Source organism: Coptis chinensis, chromosome 2 (genome assembly GCF_015680905.1).
Source record: "Coptis chinensis isolate HL-2020 chromosome 2, ASM1568090v1, whole genome shotgun sequence".
Lineage (NCBI taxonomy): Eukaryota > Viridiplantae > Streptophyta > Magnoliopsida > Ranunculales > Ranunculaceae > Coptis > Coptis chinensis.
In genome coordinates, this window is record NC_141457.1 from 31607089 (window position 1) to 31627681 (window position 20593).

Consider the following 20593-nt stretch of genomic DNA (forward strand, 5'->3'; position numbering starts at 1 on the left):
ATCTCCTCTTCTAGCTATGCCTAATCTCGTTCACTAGATTCAATATTGTTCGATACTAACGTATATGCTATATGTAGTAGTTTAACTAAAGTATGCTACAACTAGTGATTTAATAGGTAGCTTAGTGACCCAATTGAAACTTCTTCACCCAGTTATTCTAGTTTTACCCTTCAAAATATGTGGTTGAAAATCCTGCGCATCAGAAATTTGGGTGCACCCGACGCACTCTAGACGTCCTCTATAGATATTAGGGTTACATAGACTTACCCCCATTTGTCAAAATCCAAAGATCCAACGGTTAGATTTCTTCATCCTAAAAAAAAAAAAAAAAAAAAATCATCTCGTAGCTGTTGGATCTTGCAATTGGGGGGTATCACTAATATTTTTGAAAATGGGAGGGTAACACTAATTGCAACTATTAATGGGGGTAAGTCTAACTAACCCTAGATATTATCCAGCTGTATATAGACTATAGAGTTTTCAACGAAGTGGGACAAAGGAAAAATGGCCCTTGGCCAATAGTCGGAGCCTTTTAGAATTTGGTACAACTAGTTTTTTAAATGGGTTGCTTAAGTGCATCAACTGGTATAAAATGTCAGTAGCAAGCACATTTTTCACTATAAAAAAGCGCGGGAAGAAATAAAAAAAATGGAGAATTCTTTCACTCAAAAGCTCTGTCGAATTGTAAGATTTTCTTATTATTATTATTTGTTGTGTTTAATTAAATATTAATTGTTTTTTTTTTTTATTTGTTCAGTTAATTGGTTCAGCATTTCAAAGATGTAGAATCTCTGAAAATCTCTGCAGACTGACAGTTTCTCTCAAATGTTGTACCCATGCTTCAAACCGGCCCATGATTCGAATCTCAAGTAATGATTTTTTTTTTATTTTCCCTAATTAGATAGTTTAATTAATTGTAAAAATGTGAAAACAATTTGTTTGGAATTGGGCAGTTTCAGATACGGGCATTGCAAGCAGCTTGGATGAATTTCAGGACATGGAAACTGTTTCTACTGATAAATGGGGTGAGTTCGGTTATATACTGTAATGCCCCCACCATTGTGTATGATGTAATTTGCTATAATGATTTTTTATATCTTCATGTAGATGGAGTGCTGTCTGTCAAAACAACAAGTAAGATTTTTTTTTTTTTCTAACTTGCCAACCATCGAGATGATATCTTGACTATCAAGTCTCTTTCTAATGCCAATTATAAGAAGGGGAGATGTACATATATTCACTCTCTTTGTGAAGAGTTTCAGGCATTTGCGAGACCGAGGTTTATAACTATCAATTATACCTAAAGGAAAATGTTTCTGCAAGAAGGCTGAAAAGGTTACCTCCTATCTCTAAGAAGGGTGGAAAATTCAGGCATGCCTTTTACTTTTTCTTCTTTATTTTCTCACAACTTTTTAGCTTCTCTTAACTGGAACTTGCTACTAACTCTTTTTCTTTTTACTTAGTGGGACTGAAGTATCACTGTCTACCTATGAAGGTGTTGATGGCTTATGTGACGGAATCGTTCACTTCCTTCAAAAGGTTTGGCTTTTTCAAATCCCCACCTTGCAAATTTTGGTAACCTAGAATTGTAATGTTGATGAAGATAACCAGCAAAAGGCTTCTCCTACTTTGTTCACTATGACATAAAGTAAAATCGATAAAGATTACCAACAAAGGGCATTGACTTGCAATCTTTGTATGTGGGAAATTCTTTAGTTCCTCTCCTCCAACTATAGAGAAAAAGAAGATCTAACTGGTGCAGGTGCCGACTAGCAAAGTCGGTAAAACCTTTGGGTGATGATACCAGAGGTCTGGAGCTCGAACCCCGCTAGCATCAAAGAGTTACTGATCTCATTTAAAACAAGCTTACCAATCAAAAAAAAAAAGATCTAACTGGTAAACACATAGTATTACTCGTCCTGAACATGGCTGGTGAATCAAGGAACACCACTTTAATTTATCTCTTCTATCCCTTTTATAGAATAAGTGGTTATATCAAGTTGCCTTATGCAGAAAACTGAGGTCTATATATGTAAAGCCCTTCTGCTAAATATAAAAAGTAAATAAATAATACTAGATTGTAATCCTTTACCGAAAAAACTTAGTAAATCAGTAGTAATAATTCATGAGTTTGTTGATTTGTATGTGATACACGCACATGGTCCAGTATGTCTAAGTTATTTATTTACAGGACACGACACCGATACCAGCACCTGATAGTCATGGATGTCCATTCTATATTGTATCTGACCCTTGGGCCTTGGCCATGCCACTCAGGACATACGTATTTGTACGTAATTAATTTAGATCTCTAGCAGCAATACCTGCAGTCAACTATTCCATATTTTCCCGCTCTTTCTGCCTTAACCTCTGCCTCTGGTGCTGGCTCTCAATCTATGCGAGGTGGTGGCTTTTGGACTGGAAGGATTGCCAATCTCTTTAAAACCTATTACTTAGGAAGTCTAACTGGGGAAGTATCAACCCTGTTTCAACCTATGCCTTTGTTACCTTCTCTCCTGTTGTAGGTAGAGGGCTTACTTTTTTGACACTGTCACTTTTTTTCCTACATTAGGGGAAGCTGATAATATATTTTTATTTTATTTTATTTTTACTGTGTCTCAGTTTACTCATTGTTCTACTTTTACCATTGTTTTGCAGATGCTCATGTTGAAAATTCCGGTATGATAAAGCAATTTCATATTCATCTGCATTATTTTATGACTGAGAAGCTTTTACTGATTATGATGATCGATGAAATGACATCATTCTTATCAAGAATCCCATTCATATATCAACTACGAAAAGTAGCTTGGTTAATGACTACTTGTTGAGCTAGATCTGCATTGGTTTTCTTAAGTTAGATGGAAGTGGGACTAAACATTTATCATCGTCGCTGTTGTGTAGAAAGTTGCAGCTGAACTGATGGTTGACTGTATAAGCAATGTGGAATCAAAATCTGAAAATCTCTTACTGTTTGACGAGGGCAATTGTTTGCCTTCTCCCCTGTCGAATATTGAACGTCTAGTATCTGGCCTGGAAGACCATGTTCTTAAGCATGGAAATTCTCTAGACAAGCAATGCGAGTCTTGCTTCTCAAGTAGGTGAGTTTCTTGACATTGTAAACACGCTTGCTGATAAATTGAGCTTTGCTCAGTTCGACCTTTAGTTTGTAGATCAACTTTACCAATTGCAATTTTTGGTTAGCTTAACTTAGAAAATCGTGTCAATATAACAATTTTTTGAATGGTAATACTCGAGCTTATTCAAACTTCTTATTCCTTGGCTTTGTCACGTTGTGGTTAACCGCAGCTTTTATAGATTGAGATCTCTGGGTCATTAGAAACTCACCTCCTCTGATTTGAACCTTTGCTAGGTGGACTTTGTAATTTAGCACGTGTTCATTTTGTTAGTTCATATTGCTATGAGAAATTCTGATGAAAGGCAAACAGATTATTTAGTTAGGATGAGTACATAGACATCCTTCAACATAAGTTGCTTATCGTTTAACTATGTGTAACTATTTTCTATTTTACCTATCCCATGTCAAGCTCTATGTTTGTTAACTTAACATACCACATTGACTCATATTTCTACTGCTTTCTATTTTTTTGATGGGTCAGAGTTGTCATATCTCTATTTTCTATCAACAGAGAACAATTAAAGGTTGGAAGTGGAACAGCATGCAACTCTGAAGCCGCCAGAAACAGTGGACAGATAATTGAAGCCGTGGTTATCATCACAGAGTTATCAGAGCCCCCAAGTTCATCTTGCCTGATGGGGTGTGGTACAAAAACAGAGGTTAGTCTATTGCTTCTTCTAGTTCTTTGCCTCTAGGTTATAATTTTTGGAAAATGTGCTCTCTCAGTATGCATTAACTCCTACACATTATATATTATGTCGATTACTGCATCGATGCTTCATATTATAGTTCTACTGTGTTTTTTTTGTGTTAATTTGCTCAATCTAGTGATGATTCTCCTAAGGCCCAAGGGCTATAATGATCAATTAATGGTTTATGACAAGTACAGGATGGTATTTTATGAAAATTTCATGATCAAATGATTCGTGTATTGTCGTTCTTTAAGATCCTCCCTTTAGTTTTGATAATAATGCTGGATTAAAGCCCTGATATGGATGAGTGGTAATTAAAGACCTAATCTCGAAATTTACAAACTCAGAGATAGGGGGTTACGCTTGTCTCCTAATTCTAATATTCTATCACTTCTGTTTTTTTTTTTGTACCCATAAAGAAAAAAGTTAAATATGTGAATTTTACAAGTTATATTGAATTATTCTGTTTGGCCTTCAACTGTTAACAAAATCATTCATCAAGAACTTCCACCATGTATAAACATTTTTTCCTGGTGTGGAGCGTATTAGTGCGTCATGTTTTTTCTTCCATTGTTCGTTTATTTGTTACTTCCAGTATTCATGTAAAAGTGTTCTACCAAGGCTGATAATCATTAGTTCGGTGATGAGCTAGTGAGTCTACAATTCTTTTCTACAGGTCCAGGGGATAAATTCCCACTGGACCAAATATTTGATGCAGCCAATTTCTTGATTTTAAATGTCCGACTTCTTATAGTTCTTTCTGTAATGGTAAGGTTTACACATGTTGTCTAGGCCTTTGAACTGCCTCATCTAGTGTCTTCGTCGCATTTCAAATCGGTGGCTATTGGTCACATATCTTCCTGACTATCTTACATGCCAAAAGAGAGACTATGGAAATTTGTTTTTGTCTCAATGTATATACCTAATTACTAGCTTGATTATCTTTCTAGTTCTAGAGGATCTAATTAAAGAGGCAACTGCAGGTCATTTATTTTCAGGATTTCTTGCCCAGCACAATCCCTCAGTCAGTGTTCAATGCATTGCCTAGCATTGACTGGAAAAGTTATGGTTTGAGCTTAAGGTTAAATTCTGTGGCTGTAGATGGTCAGTCGGTGCTAGAATGGGAGAACTTACCACCACATTCTCATATTGACATTGTAATCCACTGTTACCACGAGCAATATCCTTATTTGTGCGTATCTGTCTTCATATTGTCTTCGACAACTTTCGTATAAGTCTTTTGGATGGTATTTTCGATCTTTATTGTATTTCATCTATTCCTTGACATTTCATAAGATTGTCACACAGCAAATGCGACAAAAGACTCATTTTGACAAGAACCTTGTAAAGAAAGCAGTTAAGCAGGCAATGGATGATTTGAAAGAGAAGTATGCAGGAACTCTTCTCAGTGCACATGCTGTCAAGGTGCACCTTATACTCCCTTCCTTTAAATCTTTGTAGTTTGTCAAATAAATGGTATATTACAATATGGAGATTAAAGGAAGAATGGCGGAATTCACATTGTTGTTTATTTATTTATTAAGGAATAAAAGTGGTGATACAAATGGTGATATGGAGAGGTAGGGGGAAAGAAGGAGCTGATGACATTTCATTCTAAAACTAAACCTTTAGTAACTTGCTTATGCTTTTCTTACTAGAAGATTATTTTTGCTTTCATTATTTTTTTTCCCTTTTCCCGTTTTAGTAGAAAAGCAGAGTGATCCCTCAACAATATGCTAGAATATTGGATAGAGCAGTAACAACAATGAATTTTTGCAACATCTACATGACACAATAGCAGCAACACAAAATGCAAACCATTATATCGATAGTCATACTGTGATTGTGCAGCAGTTGTACATGAACCAACAATAACATTTGTACACAACAGACAGTAGTCAAAAAAATGCAATACAAGAAAAACACATGCTGGAAACAATCTGTTGTATCACAAGCTATGAGTAGCACATGGAAGAAAACGTCATCTTTGACCAACAAAAAGGAAACACCTATATCACTAGAGAGATGTTGTGATGTCTTGCATAATTCCCTAAGTACATTCGTAATTTCTGGAGTGCCTTGGAGGGAATGGAGTGTGGGGTACCACTCCAAAATGAAAGAGAAACAAAATATAGCTATTAGAGCAACTTGAACTACGAATTATGTTTACCTTTTCATAGCCTCTAGTGCTGTAACACCAAATTCACATTGCTGAACTATTTTCTTGAGCCCATTGAGATTAGGCATTAGCTTTTTCATTAACTGCTTTCTGGGATGTGCCAAGTTTATGCTTAGTTGCTTTCATCTGCAGATCCAGAATTATGCTCCTGACCTTGCAAGAACAATTGCTGGTCTGATCTTTTCATCCGATGATTCAGAGTTTCAAGGAGAATGCATCACTCTTCTTGGACTGCAGCCTCAAGAGACTGGCAAAGAAAAAGTTGAAGATTGTATTACGAAAAAGATTAATGCTGTTATAGGGATGAATGATAGGAAATCGCAGAAAGACAGAGAACCAGCACCCTTCCTTTTTGAAGAGGATTGTATTCATGAAGCAGATTCTACAGATGAAGAAGATGAGGAAGAATTTGATATTACGTATCTTTAAAGAAGTCTCCACCAGCCATGGGAAGGTGAGAGGCTTCTACATAACTCTGCAATAGATAGTTTAAATGTGTAGTTTAGATATCTGCATTATAACTTGTTTGAATTGTCAGACACTCAATTTTAGAGAACTCAAAAGATTGAATTACGTAGTCTTGTAAGTATAGTTACCTTCATAAATCCCAACGACTGATGTTTGAATAGTTGTTCAAATGAAGAAAGGATGCCTCCTCAGTGTTTTAGTCCTCTCTTTCCTTCCTTTAGAATATCCAATTCCAAAATGATATTATTAGAATATATATGTAATAAAACATTTATTTTACTTCTAGTTAGTGTTATACCATACTTATAACTTGTGCTGAAACCATTTGCCGCCCCATTTCGCATGAAGAAAAAAGTAACCTTGACCATTAGTGTGAAAAGTACATTTGACGTTTGCATGCTAATTAGAAGCAAGTAACCCATCGTTCACTCGTGTCGTTAACCACAACAGACCTGAGTTTGAGGGAAAATCAACCAGTTGAGTTTGTTGGAAGAACAACCAGACCAGAAGAATGAGTTGAATTGCTTCACGCGAATAAAGCTCGAAAGTTCTGCTTCAGACTAGTGGTTTTGTGTCAAAGACCTACAATTGGATGGCAGACACACCTGATTCCAACAACAGAACTAAATCGATATGCGCCTACGGGGCACAAGATTGCATAGTCAACTCTGACTTACATATGCTTTGATAAAATGATTTTCCAGGGGTTCTAGTTTGGTCGCTTGTCTCAGTTGTCTGGATGTGTGGTTGATATGGCCGCAATCTTTCGATGGAATGACCCTTCAATGCTGACAATCAAACCCCCGGAAACACACAACACCTGACATACATAACCCAAGTTACCTAGGCATTTAGACAATATCATCCAATTAATCACGAAAAGAGTAATACCCTAATGATAAGAATACTAGATTACCTAGATGACCATGCGGCTTTTGATTAGTGCTGAATTGCTGATCATTGTTAGGTACCTAAAATCTCCTGCAATCTGGCCACATGTATTCTGTTGTTTTGGATTCCAAGGAATATCTACATTGGAAGATGGAAATATACTTCATCTGGTAAGTGTTTTAGTGATCTTCAGATAGTACGTATCACATTCGTAGCTGCATTTCAATAATTTATGTGGGTATGCACATCATTTGAGAAGATACGATGAAGATCAATGATAGAATGATTGAACGGAAAGTGAGTCAATTCAAATCGTGTATTATAATCCAAATAAGACAGGAACAGATTCATTAAACAATGAAAAAAAAATCCACGAACTCCAATTAATGAATCATGATATGCAGTAATGTATGTTACCATAAATAGCTGAAATTGCTTCATCTGCAAGGCAGCGCAGGTATCCTTTTTCTTCCTTCATGTGTTAATATCTGAGAAGTACTATTGTTTTGGTAAAGATAACTACGAAATACTGAAAAAGATTTCTATAACTTAACCCACTATGCTGAAACTATTATTTATGTAGACGTTAATATCCACTGGTTGATCCTGATATTTGGATAGATACACCTTGCAACTTTGATTTTTCACTACTCCAGAAAGTGCGCCAGATAAATGATATGAAAACTACATTCATGGTATGGTTTGATTGATTTGATTGATTTTATTTTTTGTTTTTTTTTATTTGATTGATTTGATTGATTTGATTTTTTGTTTTTTTTATTTGATTGATTTTATGTTTTGTTTTTTTTTGAAATATCTAGAGGGTTAATCAGACCCACACCCCGCAGATTTATATTGTCCAAAGGCTTACCAACCCCAAATGGAACCTAGCTCAAAGACTTTCACCGATACGCATTTTGAGTAGACCCAACCCCCCATTTTGTCCATAAAAACTTGCTTCTACTGTCTCCATTTTGTCTATAAAAACTTGCTTTCACTCATTGGTCCAACTATCGTAGCAACACTTTGTCTCTAGTCCGAAAGTTTATCTGACCCAAAAGCCCATCACATAATTATTCAAGAAAGAAATCACAACCAACACGTACTTGGTGAGATTTAAACTTGCAAACTCTCCCCTTATTTGATTTGTTTATCTTAATAATCCACATTATACTATAAAAGCGGACATGTTGAAGTTGGAAGGGTGGAAACGTGGAAGGCTCATTTTTATTAGAGTTTTTATATTTAGAAAAACAGAAATAACAATTTCTCTGCAAGATATGATATTCTTTTCCCAACGAATAAGAAGAAAAGGTGTAGATATGATATTCAAGTAGACTGTTCAGTTCCAAAGATTCAGTCAGGTTTCAGCATTTTTAAAAGTTCGGAACAAGCTGAATATATGTAAAGCTTTTGTTAAGCATGACTTTTTAAGTAACATCAGTACATAATACATAACAACACAACACTATCACATCACTGAGTTCAGTAACCTTATTTTGCCAACTTAATGATCTTAATCAGTTATTGTTTACATATTTGCGTCCAATAAGCTATTTAAAGCTTATACGCAGCACCAACTAGATGAACATATTCTTCTATTATTATAAAAGAAAAAAAAAAAAACATATATATTCTTCTATTATGTACTTGTCATACCGATAAAGACTTGAGCGTGCACCCGAAAAGACTAGGTTTTTTCTGGCCGGTATGCCAAAAAAAAAAAAATATATATATATATATATATATATATATATATATATAAATGGCTTGTGGTAGATTCCTATTCTCCATCCAAGAGCTGACCCACATGATGTCTGCTTGCCTTGCTCATTCCACTCCATGTAATTTCACGTATTACTCTTGGCTGACCTTCTCCTGATTGTAGCACTGGCAATGACATGCTCTCATTTAGGCCCCAGTTTAGAATCTTCTGGACCAAAATCCTGTATGGTGCTCAAGTTGCATGATATCTATTTTTCCTTTTAGGTTTTGGTTTTGGTGTCATGGTTTTCATGGTTGAGAGAGAGAACACGAAGTACACAAAACACGATACCACTTTGACATTCCTAATTAGTACTATGTGAACTACAAATATAGTCTGTCTTTTAATTTATTGTTTTTGTTACAACAAGAAGGGGGTGTTTAGATATCTAAAAAAGGTGTTACTTGTCTATCTATTATTAAGCATATAGGATTACGTACACCACCACTACTACACAGCTCTGTATAGAAAAGTTAAGCAGCAGAAGGTGCGGGAACGTAGGAAACTGCAGGCTCCGGCATTGAAGCCAAGAGCAACGGTCTTGAAAAAGTCTCTCTGTTGGTAACGGAATCATCAGCCTTGAAATCGAGCGAGGGATCATTGTATACTTCCCACCATTTTGCTACTAACACTTTAATATCTTCTCTGTCCATGTTAGCTTCTTCGCCAGTGTACCTCCACGGCTTGGATCCCTATTGGTTGTGAAATTAAACAAAACGCTAAGATTAAAAGAAGGATCAAATAAATAAAGTTGTTTTAACGAGTACTCTCAAGTCTCAATTGGTAATCCAAGCTAGATACCAATAGGCGATTTAAGGTGAAAGGGGCTTACAGCGGCACAGTAGTGAACCACCTTAACCTTCTCAAGCTCAACGTTTTCAGGGTGCCGCCATAACATGGCTAGGACCAAATTGTACACCAAAGGGATGGGCTTGTAGACATGATTGAAGAACTTGTTCAAGAAATCCTGACATTTTCACAACATAGAAGTAATAAATAAACAATATTATCAACTTTTCTATCCACAATAACTCTTGTCCATGTATAGGGTGATGCTGGTGGGTAATGACACTTATCATGCATGAATCATCACTGTTTTTACTATTTTTACTCAAACTTCAGCATGATGTAAATAACAGAACTTAAAATTTAGTATATTTCAGGTGTATTAACTCCTAAGTTCAGTTTTATTGAATCTCAAAGAATCAGAGGATTTAAAACTAGTAAATTTAAAGATAGTTGCAGTACTGCTTTTATGTAGTGATCGAGGACCAAATGACCAATAATAAACTAGAGAAATGATGTTTTCTAAACTGGATATATAACCATAACAATCTACTGAGAAAAGTGATGAACTCACTTGCTCTGCAAAGGGTGTTGGAGCAGTGATTCTAAGATTTTCAATAAGACTTTCGAAAGTTAGTCTGCTAGGTTCATAGACAAACATCCCAGCATTGAAGTACAAGAGAGGAGGAGACCCCATCTCAGCAGGCCATGTCACCTTATCAGGGCATTGCTGGCAGTACCCAACTGAGTATTGCGGCGAATGACTCCAAGTTTTCTCGCAAAAACAGTCCATCACAGCATAGAAGTACCCGTTTAGTGTGTCAAAGAGATGATCTATGTTCTCAAACACTTGAATATCGGCGTCAAGATAAACCATTTTGCTATACTCTTCAAACTACAAGAAATCATCAATACAGCCGGTCAGCATACTCGAGCAGTAAAAAAAAATGTAAGTTTCATTGGTATATGAATCCTATAATATAGTCGTCCCCTTACGTCATAGAAACCAATACTAATTATGTTTTATAGTAGTGGAGGTTCTGCATCACTTACATTCCATATACGTAGCTTGGAGTAATTGATCACATAGTAAGCCATTGCAAACTGGATTTGGTTTTCAGGTGGATAGATTGGCTCAATCTCCTTAAGGATACAACCTTGAGACCTTAATATTTTACGATGTTCTTCGGGTACATCAGGCAACATTGCAACCACTAGAGGGTACGCACTCTTGACTTTACGTAGACCCTTTGCCAGCCCCACTACACCCTTAACATAATCACCACTACCAGCTAGGAACGTTACATAGGCCCTTTTTGAATAACCAGTGTTCAGTGTCGCAACCTTCCCAGTGCCTGTGAAAACATCTACGGTAACTGCTGGCGCCATTTATAGTCACTACAAACGCAGCAGTGGGTAGTGAGGACTATTCGGAATAGGTAACTTAACAACGCTAAGGATGCTATATTACTCACCTTGTTCCTGAATTTTATAGGCCACTCTTCACCTCCTTATATACTCCTAAAATGAGAGCTAAATGCACCACAAAGTAAATGCAAATGACGTTTTAATATCCTTTTCACAGGTTTTATTATCTTTTTCACATTGATTATCTTGCCACCAATGGTTAGTCCTACCTTATCATCTGTAGGGACATGAGATTTGATAGTGGTCTCGGTTTTCATTGGTAGAGGGAGGTCGGTATATCGTCATTGGAATATTTTATAGAGTAAAATGGTGTGAAGACTCTTCCTAATATAACCAAGTGGAATGTCGATGGGAGGTATTGTTATTTTTCTCTCTAAAGCTCATTTTTTGTGTGTTTTTAAACTTTAAATCACCTTTGTTTCACTTTCACCTCATTCCTTAGCAGCAAACTTTTGTTTGTGCGGATACCAAGCGCATCAGAAACTCAAAATCCGTCAATTCAAATAAGCATTCAAGCTCTAATTAGTAACAACTCATTATTCTTTAGGGAAGGGTTCCGGGGGTACGTATAAATTTAATATTAAAACATACTCTAATGATCGTTAGTGCATTTAGAAATTTTAGATTGTGCCAATTTTTATTTGACAACAATTTCTTTCCTACCTATGTACATACATTCCCACAAGATGATTCAAACCGGAAAATTCAACTCTCATCAAATGTGGTTAACAAGTAATTGAAGAATTGCCACTAACATAAAGGAGATCATCGGTATACAAAAAGAATTAAGCTATTTAAGCCCACTAACATCATGAATTGTTTGTGTCAAATATATGTGCTCCAGAATCCTTCGCCTTGAATAATTACCAAGTCGATGACCTGCTTAGTTTAAGATTGACTCTCTCACCATCACAAGACAGGCTAAAAAAACGGCTGCCTTGTCAGTTTCGTTATAAAAATCCTTGTTTGTAAAACTTGTAATCAACAACAGATTGTCAGGGCACACTTAAATATATGAAAATGTAGGTCATTCGCCTTTTTAATTGAGAGAATCTTAGTTTCTTAACCTGCGGAATTATTGGTGGCCATCAGTAGCATGGGTGGAGATAGTAACGACTCTCATTTCAAAGTAACAACGACCACACGTGAGATTCGCCCATACCGGATGAAACCAGAGAGGGGGATGGAGATAGTTGTTTTGGACTACATGAGAGAGTGGAAAGCAGTTTAATTGGGCACTCATCAAATTTGATTGATTTGGCAACTCCCAACAAAAAAATGAAATTTTAAAAGTTTGCAATATTACAAGTTTGTCATCAAAGTCCAGGCACAACAACCAATTTAACCGGTCTCACCATATTGAAATCCCAAGTTCGTTTGAGTGTACACTTAAACAGAATCGCCATGTCGTTTGAGTATGTACTCAAACGGTTTTGCCATATCATTTTATTGTATATTGAAACAGTCTCGCTATATCGTTTTAATGTACACTCAAGCGGTCTTAGTGTGTCATTTGAGATAAAATTCTTGGATTTTTAGCTAGAAAATATGGCGGGGCGTTTGGAGAGTCTCGAGGACAACATGGCTGGATCGTTTGGACTAAAAAAATTGAGAAGTTGATTTTGTTATTTTGTCAATTTCATATGCCTGATTAATCAAGATTCAAGAGTATAATTGTAAAGTTGAAACACAACTGAAATTGATAGGTAGAAGAACCGTACAATACAACAATGCGAACTGAAAAATCTCGATCTCTACTAAATATACTCAGACTTAGGACTCGTAATAGCGAGCTCGAGCCAAAAACTGACTTGAAATTGCACACCCTTCAAATGTTTGATGTTTTATTTTACTGAAATTGGTAATTGTTACGTTGAAGATTCTCTTAAACCAGACAATCTCTTAAACATTAACTGATTACGTTTCCGTCGGCAAACTACATTTACGAGAAGAGCAGCATTCCTTGTAATAATTTTCTCTTGGTAATGAAAATTGGAACGAGCAGCATTCCTTGAAGATTAGAGGACAGAGGATTTGTCTTGAGAGCAGCATTACTTTTTTGGAGACAAATCTCACCAGCTTGAGATTGATGAAAAGTGTCTATAATACTATATACCATGTTGTTATAGACGAGGTTGGTATTTTCATCGCTGAATACCAAGTTGAAGAGACGATGAAACTGGTTGGAAAAGGTGCTAATAGACTTGGTTGTTGGGCTTGGGCTGGAGGCTGCCCAATGCAATTTGGTGGGTATAGGATACAGGACCCTAGTGAAGGAGTCACCAACCGACTGGCATAGATAAGCAAGCAACTTTGAGTGAGGTTTCGAGGTCTTTTGGGGGATTAGAACGCTAATCTATTTGCCAAAAGCAGAAAAAAGGACAATACTGATAACAAGCACATTGCTTACTCGGGACAAGCTCCATCGAGGCACCTCACATCTGTCATTCAACTGAATTAGGATTTAGTACCCAGAGATGTAAGAGTCCGTGATGCAAGAGCTGAGGAAACTTTTCTGAGAAATTCCCATAAGAGAATTCTCAGAAGGGTCACCCCACTAGAGAGTCCCCTAGGAGTGGCGGCTAATACGATTTAAGGCCTCTTATAGATAAAATGATGCCAAAATTTTAAAAGAACCAAAAATAATAAAATACATGATAAAATCCAAGGTTGCAAAAGTTGATTAGTCTGAAGCCCGTTACCTAGCAACCCTATCCTATTCAAAGCAATATGGCAGGGATGACATCGAAGAGAAATACATCAAACTTTACTACACCATAGTATCAAGTGTTATAAATCTTTGTAGTTGAATCGACTAACAGATGATATCCTGTTTGTGACAGTTCATTCAACTCGAGGAGCTAAAACCTGTACAGTTAAAAAGACATCTCACTAGAGATTCAAAGGCCATAGTAGCTGGCCTACTTACATGGCTATGTCACAGAGTAGCAAGTGACCATATAAAATCCAGTAAAAAGACCCCCCACAAAGATAAAGCACAATCCTTATTTAACAAGATCACACATCACACAGCATGCTAACAAGTCCATTAAGCACCACCAGCCTTCTCAACAGGCTCAGCACTTGCTCCAGACTTTGTTCGCTTGGCTTCATAATCTTTTACAGCAGCCTTGATTGCATCCTCTGCAAGCATGCTGCAGTGGAGCTTCACAGGGGGAAGGGAGAGATGCTTGGCAATTTCCCTACAATATTATTGAACAGCACGTCAGGGATAAAAGAGAAACATCTTATATGCGTAGCTTCTTTTGTCATACCTTTAATTGTTAAAGATATTTTTAAGTGACCCGTCCGCAGGTGGTGGGATAAAGAATCCATAATTAGCTCAGAGTACTACGCCCAACGCTTCAACATTTCCAAATTTCTATCTGCCCTAAACTCTTGAAAGAAACTACTAAAATACACTACGAGAGGCCAAGTTATGTGTTTCTTTAATAAACTACAAAGAAACCATCCTATGCTGTTTCTCAACTAAGAAAAGATTAACTTGATTTGTAATGTATCTTGCATTAGAAATCCTACAAAAAGAAAGGCCAAAGAAATTTCGCTCAATAAGGACATCACTTTGCAAAGTGTATCCCAGTAGGTCAGAAAAGAAATGGCTTGCATGGTCCCTTCAAGCCACTTTCATAACAAGATTCATGGTTTTCTAGTTCTTCCAAAATTACAATTATTTTTGCAATGTAACATGTAAGATTACAATGAAGAATATATATGCATAAAGCAAAAGGTAAATATTCCTACAGGCAGGACTTCTAATACAAGCGCAAGGCAAAATAATTCCTCCCACCAAAGTCTGGACTCTAGAGGCATGTTAAACTTAAGGCAAATGCTTTGACTCCTCACAATCATGCATCTTATAAGCAAACAACAAATTAAGTGTCATAAAGTTATAGCATAAATTCTACTAACATATAACTTCATCAGCGTGTTAACCTTAAGGCAAATGCTTTGACTCCTCACGATCATGCAGCTTATAAGCAAACAACAAATTAAGTATCATCAAGTTATAGCATAAATTCTACTAACATCTAACTTCATCAGCATTACATGAAAAGAATAGCCAGCTATAACCTGACTAACACACTTGAAACTTTTTTACGCTTTTGGCCATCAAAACTCAATACAGTTTATCCAATTTCATGGTTTGATTGGCTGCGGAGCGGCTTTATCCCGGTACGAGTCAATTCCTGGCCTATGCTCTTCTTGGTGATGCCGTAGTCATTGCCGATAGTAGGGTGGCTGCTGAGTCTAAGTCCCTCTTGGAATCGTTGGGAGTCTTTCTTTCCCCCCAAAACTCTTGAATTTCCTGGGTCTAGTTTGCTAAGCGAGACTTTGTGTCAAGGCAGGGTCATGTGATCTGTCTCCAATCTAGTTGAGATTGTTGCGCACGTGCTGGCTTTGGCCTCATGGCGGTGCAAGATCAAGATTGTGATAAGAAATTCCCCATCTTTGCCCGGGGCAGATTATCCTTTAGAGTCTTGGTTGAGGCTTGGCGCCCCGTTAAACCCTTCTCTCTATGGCTTAGTGGTCTATTACCTGATAAATCCGCTTAAACTAAAGGTTAGTACCGTTAGAGTTGACGTTAGATGGAGAGGTATAGATCCTCTGGAGCGCACCTTGATCAGCCGTTGGATTCAACAGTGGCTCAAATCTGTCCATGGTTTTCATACCGTGGCTTTTTTCGTCTCCAAGATCTCCTTTATGGTCCTACCGTATAAACTTACCGGAAGCATACGAACCGGAGCGATGAGATCATAAAGTTCAGGCTGCTATGGAAACTATATGAAATAGTGACCATCAGGCAGGGGCATTCGTTGGCTACCACCAATACAGGCGTCTACTAGTGTTGCCTTTCCAAGGCAAAGATTCTCTAATGGGGAACCAGTGAAGCTTGAAAAAACTTCCAGGTGATAATAAAGGCAGAAGACTTTAGACAGAGTAAATTGCCTTGTCTTGGAGAGTGAATAGCCTATTTAAGTCTTCGGCAAGAACAAACAACCTGACGCTTGCCTTTTAAGTATGCTTCTTCTTTCTTTCGTCTAAGTGGCTTCTCCTTTTTTTAGTAAACCCATACTCATTATATCATAAGAAAAGAAAGAATTCCTTATTCAACTACAAGTTAGGGAAGGAAGGCAAGATAGAAGAAAATCTTACAGAACACCTTCTTAGGTAAGAGCATACGAGTAGAAGATAGTACAATTAATGGCAGCGGGCAGAGCTCATTTCAAGGACTCAAGCTGTCTTAGTCATTCCCAGGCACTACAGAAGATGCACTTAATAACTACCCATTCGTACGAAATCATGAATCTAATGATTCTCAGGGTCCCTCTGTAGTAGCTCTGTCTTCTGAATCCGTTGACTAGAGCTTCGATTTATTGGCCCATTTTTCCTTATCTAAATCTGTAGGTTTAGGAGTCTAACGATAGATGTAGCATTGAAGGAAGAAACCGTGTTCTTTAGACAACTCAACCGGATGAGACATCACTTCCCGGTCCGGTTTGTGTTGAACGAGTTGAATGGAAAAGCATTACACCGATTGGCGCTCAGCTTCCGCAGTCCAACTTGCCTCCACGGAATTGGTAACTTGACTCGCTGTCCTGTCTGGGCCTCTCCCATTTGTCCGAGAGCAAATCTCAGTCGGGGGTATTCGGGCGGGGGATCTAGTACGCGCGGGTAAGAGCGATTTTGCTCCTCCCTCTGATATTCAGTCTTGTCTTCTGTCCCCGGGCCTACTGCCAGTAGACGCCTTCCCCTCTTCCGCATTCTTCCTAGCCTACCTGTTTGCCAGCCATTCCAGACCGGATGGAATTTAGTCAAGGGCTAGCCTATAGGAACTGCGGTGCGGTACATTCAACTTCTGTTCTCCACTCCACCTATCTTTTCTTCCCGGGTACTTTAGTCTCATGGAGTACCATTGCTTGTTGAATTCTGTTCCGTCTGCCCTTACTTAGGGTTCAACTGAAAAGGTACTGGCGTTCGCAAGAAGGTATTAGGTCTCACCTGTTTGAACTTGAAGCTCGATTCGTCCTACGAAAAGCTACTGTTTGAACAGCCGTATGAGAAACGGGGTTGTAGTTAGCGGAAGTGTCGGCAGTCAATCAAGGATAAGCTGGCAAGGCTGGAAAGTAAGCTAGGTCCATAGTTAGCGTCTGGGGTTCGTCTTCCGTGATTGTCCTTGGTCAGCCCTTTATGCAATAAAGGAGGAATCCACTTGGCTGGGCTGGATACGGGGAAGAGGCCAGATGAATTGACTGATCTTCTCAATGCCAAATAGCCTTAGTCTAGTTGAAGCTTGAGTTTCGGAAACAGCCTGCGCACTACGAAGCCCATCGCTCAATAAGTACAATGTGTGTTGCTGAAGAAGTGAGGTACCCTTACCTAAGCTCACTTCAGAAGCAACACTCATTGTTTCACTCAATAACTGTTTTCTTTAGACATGAACATGTTTTTTTACCTGAAATGACCAATCTCAAGTTAGACTCCTAAAACGTAATCAAAGTCTAAGGAGAAATGGGCATCTAGCTCGTTTCATGGGCTGGCTTGACTATCGTTAGAGTCTTCAAACGTAAGATTTCTTCAAACGTAAGATTTCTTCTTAGGAGAAATGGGCTTCTAGCTCGTTTCTTTCTAAATAACAACCTTTCATAGTCCTGTCGTTGGCTCCGGCCGGGCATTGAACTCAGAAAAAGCAGCTAAGTTATCAATGTACATTTGCTTAACATTCCGATATCTCAGAGCAGCTTCGAAATCTATCTGTATTTCAGACAGTATATAAAATTGATTTTATGATTCCTACGGCAATAACTAAATAACTTGTTTCCGGAGAACCCATTTCTTATAGAATCTCATGATGGATCGGCTATTGAGCTGGATTTGAACCAGAGTAGACGCCAACGAATTTACAGTCTGTTTCCACTCGGGAATCGACCCAGGAAGAATCGATTTTAGACTTCTTGATCAACTTCCTTTCGTAGTACCCCCAGGGGAAGTCGAATCCCCGCTGCCTCCTTAAAAAAGAGATGTCCTAAACCACTAGACGATGGGGGCAATTCTCTCTTAAGAAGCTGGAACTCCAAAATGGATTCTTCAAGCCAAGGTTTTCGCCTATATTCTTTGCTTAGAATTGGCGAATGCGCCTTAGCATCTCCATCCATCGCAGGGCCTCAAGGCACGAAACAAGCCAACTCAGCTTAGGGATTGAACGTTAGTGTAATTATTCTAAATTGGAGTTTGATCCAGCGAGTAGAGTTTACGTTTAGAGCCCTCGAGGCGACGAGGTTAGGTCACGGCACCCGTATGAATGTAACTATTTTCTTCCTTGTTTTTAGCTTCACTCTCATTTCAGGAACGGAGGCTGAACGGGATGAGGCTTCCGGTGTCCATAAGGCTAACGCAGAATACGCAGATTCATATACCGTTAGACTTTCTAACAAGGAGTATATTCGAAGGTCAGTAACAAAGGCCACGCCCAGTAGTTAAGGATAAAGCAAATTTCAGAGAGGCGAAGGCCTTTTAGGCAAGTTTCAATACTCAAGATAGCAGGCAGGCCTTTCCTGAGAATAAGGATAGCTAAGCACAGGGTAAGGCAGAAGTGTTGAAGGCGAGCAATAGGACGGACACATAAGAGGTGGCGAGCTATTCCAGAGCAGCCAGTAAGCTATTAGATCGCCCGGAGGAAAGCTGGCCTGGTGATAAAGAATGGGAGCTAGGTCTTACGAACAGATGAAAAAAAGGAGGGACCCTAAAAGACAGTTATAATACAGAAAAAAAAAAAAAAAAAAAAAGACTTTAAACCATGGAAGTAAAATTTTCATACTCTACTCTTATCATTATGCTTTCCTTTGATGATGAGGAAAACATAATGATAACTGTTGGCCATTTTAAAAGGCCTTATTGGAAAGTTCTCCTGAAGTGAAGCAATATGATAACTAGTCCCCTTTTTTTTGCTCTGGATCCCAGCAGATTCATAAATTACTATGCAATATTTTTATCCATATCTTTCAGTTTGTACTGAAATCCTACTGTTTTTTTCTCTTTGTAAGATGATATTACTCCTGTGTTGCATACTTGCATGGACTTATCCAACCATGTTAGACAAGTTCTGTATTCCGACACTCTAGTATGCCACTTGTAACTTTTCACTTACTGATTTTCAGATTTTCAGATTATTGATTAGCTCTTGTAAATGTTCTGCCCTTTAAGCTTATGACCTTCTCATAGCTATCATACCAAATCCTATCCTATCCTATCCTAAACTAATTCAATATATCATGTAAAAATTATCTGTACTCCTGTTTTAAAAAGAAGATACACTTTTTGTTTTATCTCTAAATTTATTTTTGGGGTAACCAAACCCAACAATCGACTCCAACATGCAGTACAGTTGTAACACTTATATATACTCGAACAGTTGATGTTTGGAATAACATTTTCAATTAAATATAATTTTGGTAAGAACACCAAAAGGAGTACAAAAACATCCATCTGACCATAGAGTTTAGCAATCAATATGTCAATAGTGTCTAGCAAACCCGCAATATAATATCGACTAATATTAACTTAAAACACCAAACTCATCATAAAATGACAATCATAACAACAATAAAAACAAGTAAAAAAAAAAAAAAAAACTTACGTGTTCTTAATAGTCAAAACTTCCTCCATCTGCTTCCCTTTCACCCACTCCGTAGCTAAACAAAAAAACAAAATATCTAATCTTTAAGCAAAACCAGACAAATAAAACTTTAAAAAAAAAGGCATTTACATACCAACAGAAGAAGAAGCAATAGCAGAACCACAACCAAAGGTTTTAAAACAAGCATCAACAATTTTCCCCTCATCATCAACTTTAATTTGTAATTTCATAACATCACCACAAGCTGGTGCACCAACTAGTCCAGTACCAACTTTAGGATCATTCTTATCGAATGAACCAACGTTACGTGGGTTATTATAATGGTCAACTACCCTTTCATGGTACAATCGAATTCCTGCTGGGTTCTTTTTCTGGAGTTGTTGGCCTAATCCTAGAAATTTCTTGCAATTTGTTCTCAACATTATTAATATGGATTCTGTTTTTTTTTTTTTTTTTTTTAGGGAAAGAAGAGAGAGAGGGTGAAGCTTATCGTTACGATTTTTGAGGCGGTTGAAAATGGGCCGGGTTTGGGCCCATTTAATACTGACCAGTTGAGAATGCTCTCAGGAAATCACCTCAGCCCTCTTTT

General features: G+C 37.7%; 3 protein-coding genes across 4 annotated transcripts; 1 reads left to right on the forward strand and 2 right to left on the reverse strand.

The window, feature by feature from the left end:
• The first annotated feature begins 335 nt into the window (after positions 1–335).
• On the forward strand, positions 336–7584 carry LOC147515784 (type 2 DNA topoisomerase 6 subunit B-like). 2 transcript variants are annotated; one of them, XM_086588589.1, is made up of 13 exons: positions 336–684; positions 758–869; positions 954–1025; positions 1108–1134; positions 1263–1371; positions 1464–1539; positions 2659–2679; positions 2905–3101; positions 3651–3798; positions 4815–5010; positions 5126–5256; positions 6143–6464; positions 7446–7584. In XM_086588589.1, the coding sequence occupies exons 1-12, from the start codon at positions 649–651 to the stop codon at positions 6437–6439; spliced, it is 1422 nt and encodes a 473-aa protein (XP_086444715.1). In that variant the 5' UTR covers positions 336–648; the 3' UTR covers positions 6440–6464; positions 7446–7584. The 2 variants fall into 2 exon arrangements, with proteins under 2 accessions (XP_086444715.1, XP_086444716.1); XM_086588590.1 differs by lacking the exon at positions 7446–7584 and having other exon boundaries at positions 337–684; positions 4815–4988; positions 5128–5256; positions 6143–6681.
• Positions 7585–8770: 1186 nt separating this feature from the next.
• Positions 8771–11472, reverse strand: LOC147515785 (galactinol synthase 1-like). The gene is made up of 4 exons (XM_086588591.1): positions 10974–11472; positions 10495–10815; positions 9967–10101; positions 8771–9826 (listed from the first exon to the last, which is right to left on the reverse strand). Exons 1-4 carry the CDS (start codon positions 11307–11309, stop codon positions 9608–9610), a joined length of 1011 nt encoding a protein of 336 aa, XP_086444717.1. The 5' UTR covers positions 11310–11472; the 3' UTR covers positions 8771–9607.
• A 2623-nt stretch (positions 11473–14095) lies between these two features.
• Positions 14096–20593, reverse strand: LOC147515786 (uncharacterized). Its single transcript, XM_086588592.1, has 3 exons — positions 20138–20593; positions 20005–20059; positions 14096–14551 (listed from the first exon to the last, which is right to left on the reverse strand). Exons 1-3 carry the CDS (start codon positions 20424–20426, stop codon positions 14398–14400), a joined length of 498 nt encoding a protein of 165 aa, XP_086444718.1. The 5' UTR covers positions 20427–20593; the 3' UTR covers positions 14096–14397.

Bases quoted from the DNA above. Each gene is read 5' to 3' on its own strand.
- LOC147515786 (XM_086588592.1), bottom strand. From the start codon at position 20,426: ATGTTGAGAACAAATTGCAAGAAATTTCTAGGATTAGGCCAACAACTC. The intron at 20,060-20,137 runs GTATGTAAATGC...TTTTTTGTTTAG, and splicing joins TATTGCTTCTTCTTCTGTTG to CTACGGAGTGGGTGAAAGGG. The intron at 14,552-20,004 runs GTAAGTTTTTTT...ATAATATTGTAG, and splicing joins GTTTTGACTATTAAGAACAC to GGAAATTGCCAAGCATCTCT.
- LOC147515785 (XM_086588591.1), bottom strand. From the start codon at position 11,309: ATGGCGCCAGCAGTTACCGTAGATGTTTTCACAGGCACTGGGAAGGTT. The intron at 10,816-10,973 runs GTAAGTGATGCA...GATTTCTTGTAG, and splicing joins CCAAGCTACGTATATGGAAT to TTTGAAGAGTATAGCAAAAT. The intron at 10,102-10,494 runs GTGAGTTCATCA...TGAAAATGTCAG, and splicing joins CAACACCCTTTGCAGAGCAA to GATTTCTTGAACAAGTTCTT.
- LOC147515784 (XM_086588589.1), top strand. From the start codon at position 649: ATGGAGAATTCTTTCACTCAAAAGCTCTGTCGAATT. The intron at 685-757 runs GTAAGATTTTCT...TTATTTGTTCAG, and splicing joins CTCAAAAGCTCTGTCGAATT to TTAATTGGTTCAGCATTTCA. The intron at 3,799-4,814 runs GTTAGTCTATTG...AGGCAACTGCAG, and splicing joins GGTGTGGTACAAAAACAGAG to GTCATTTATTTTCAGGATTT.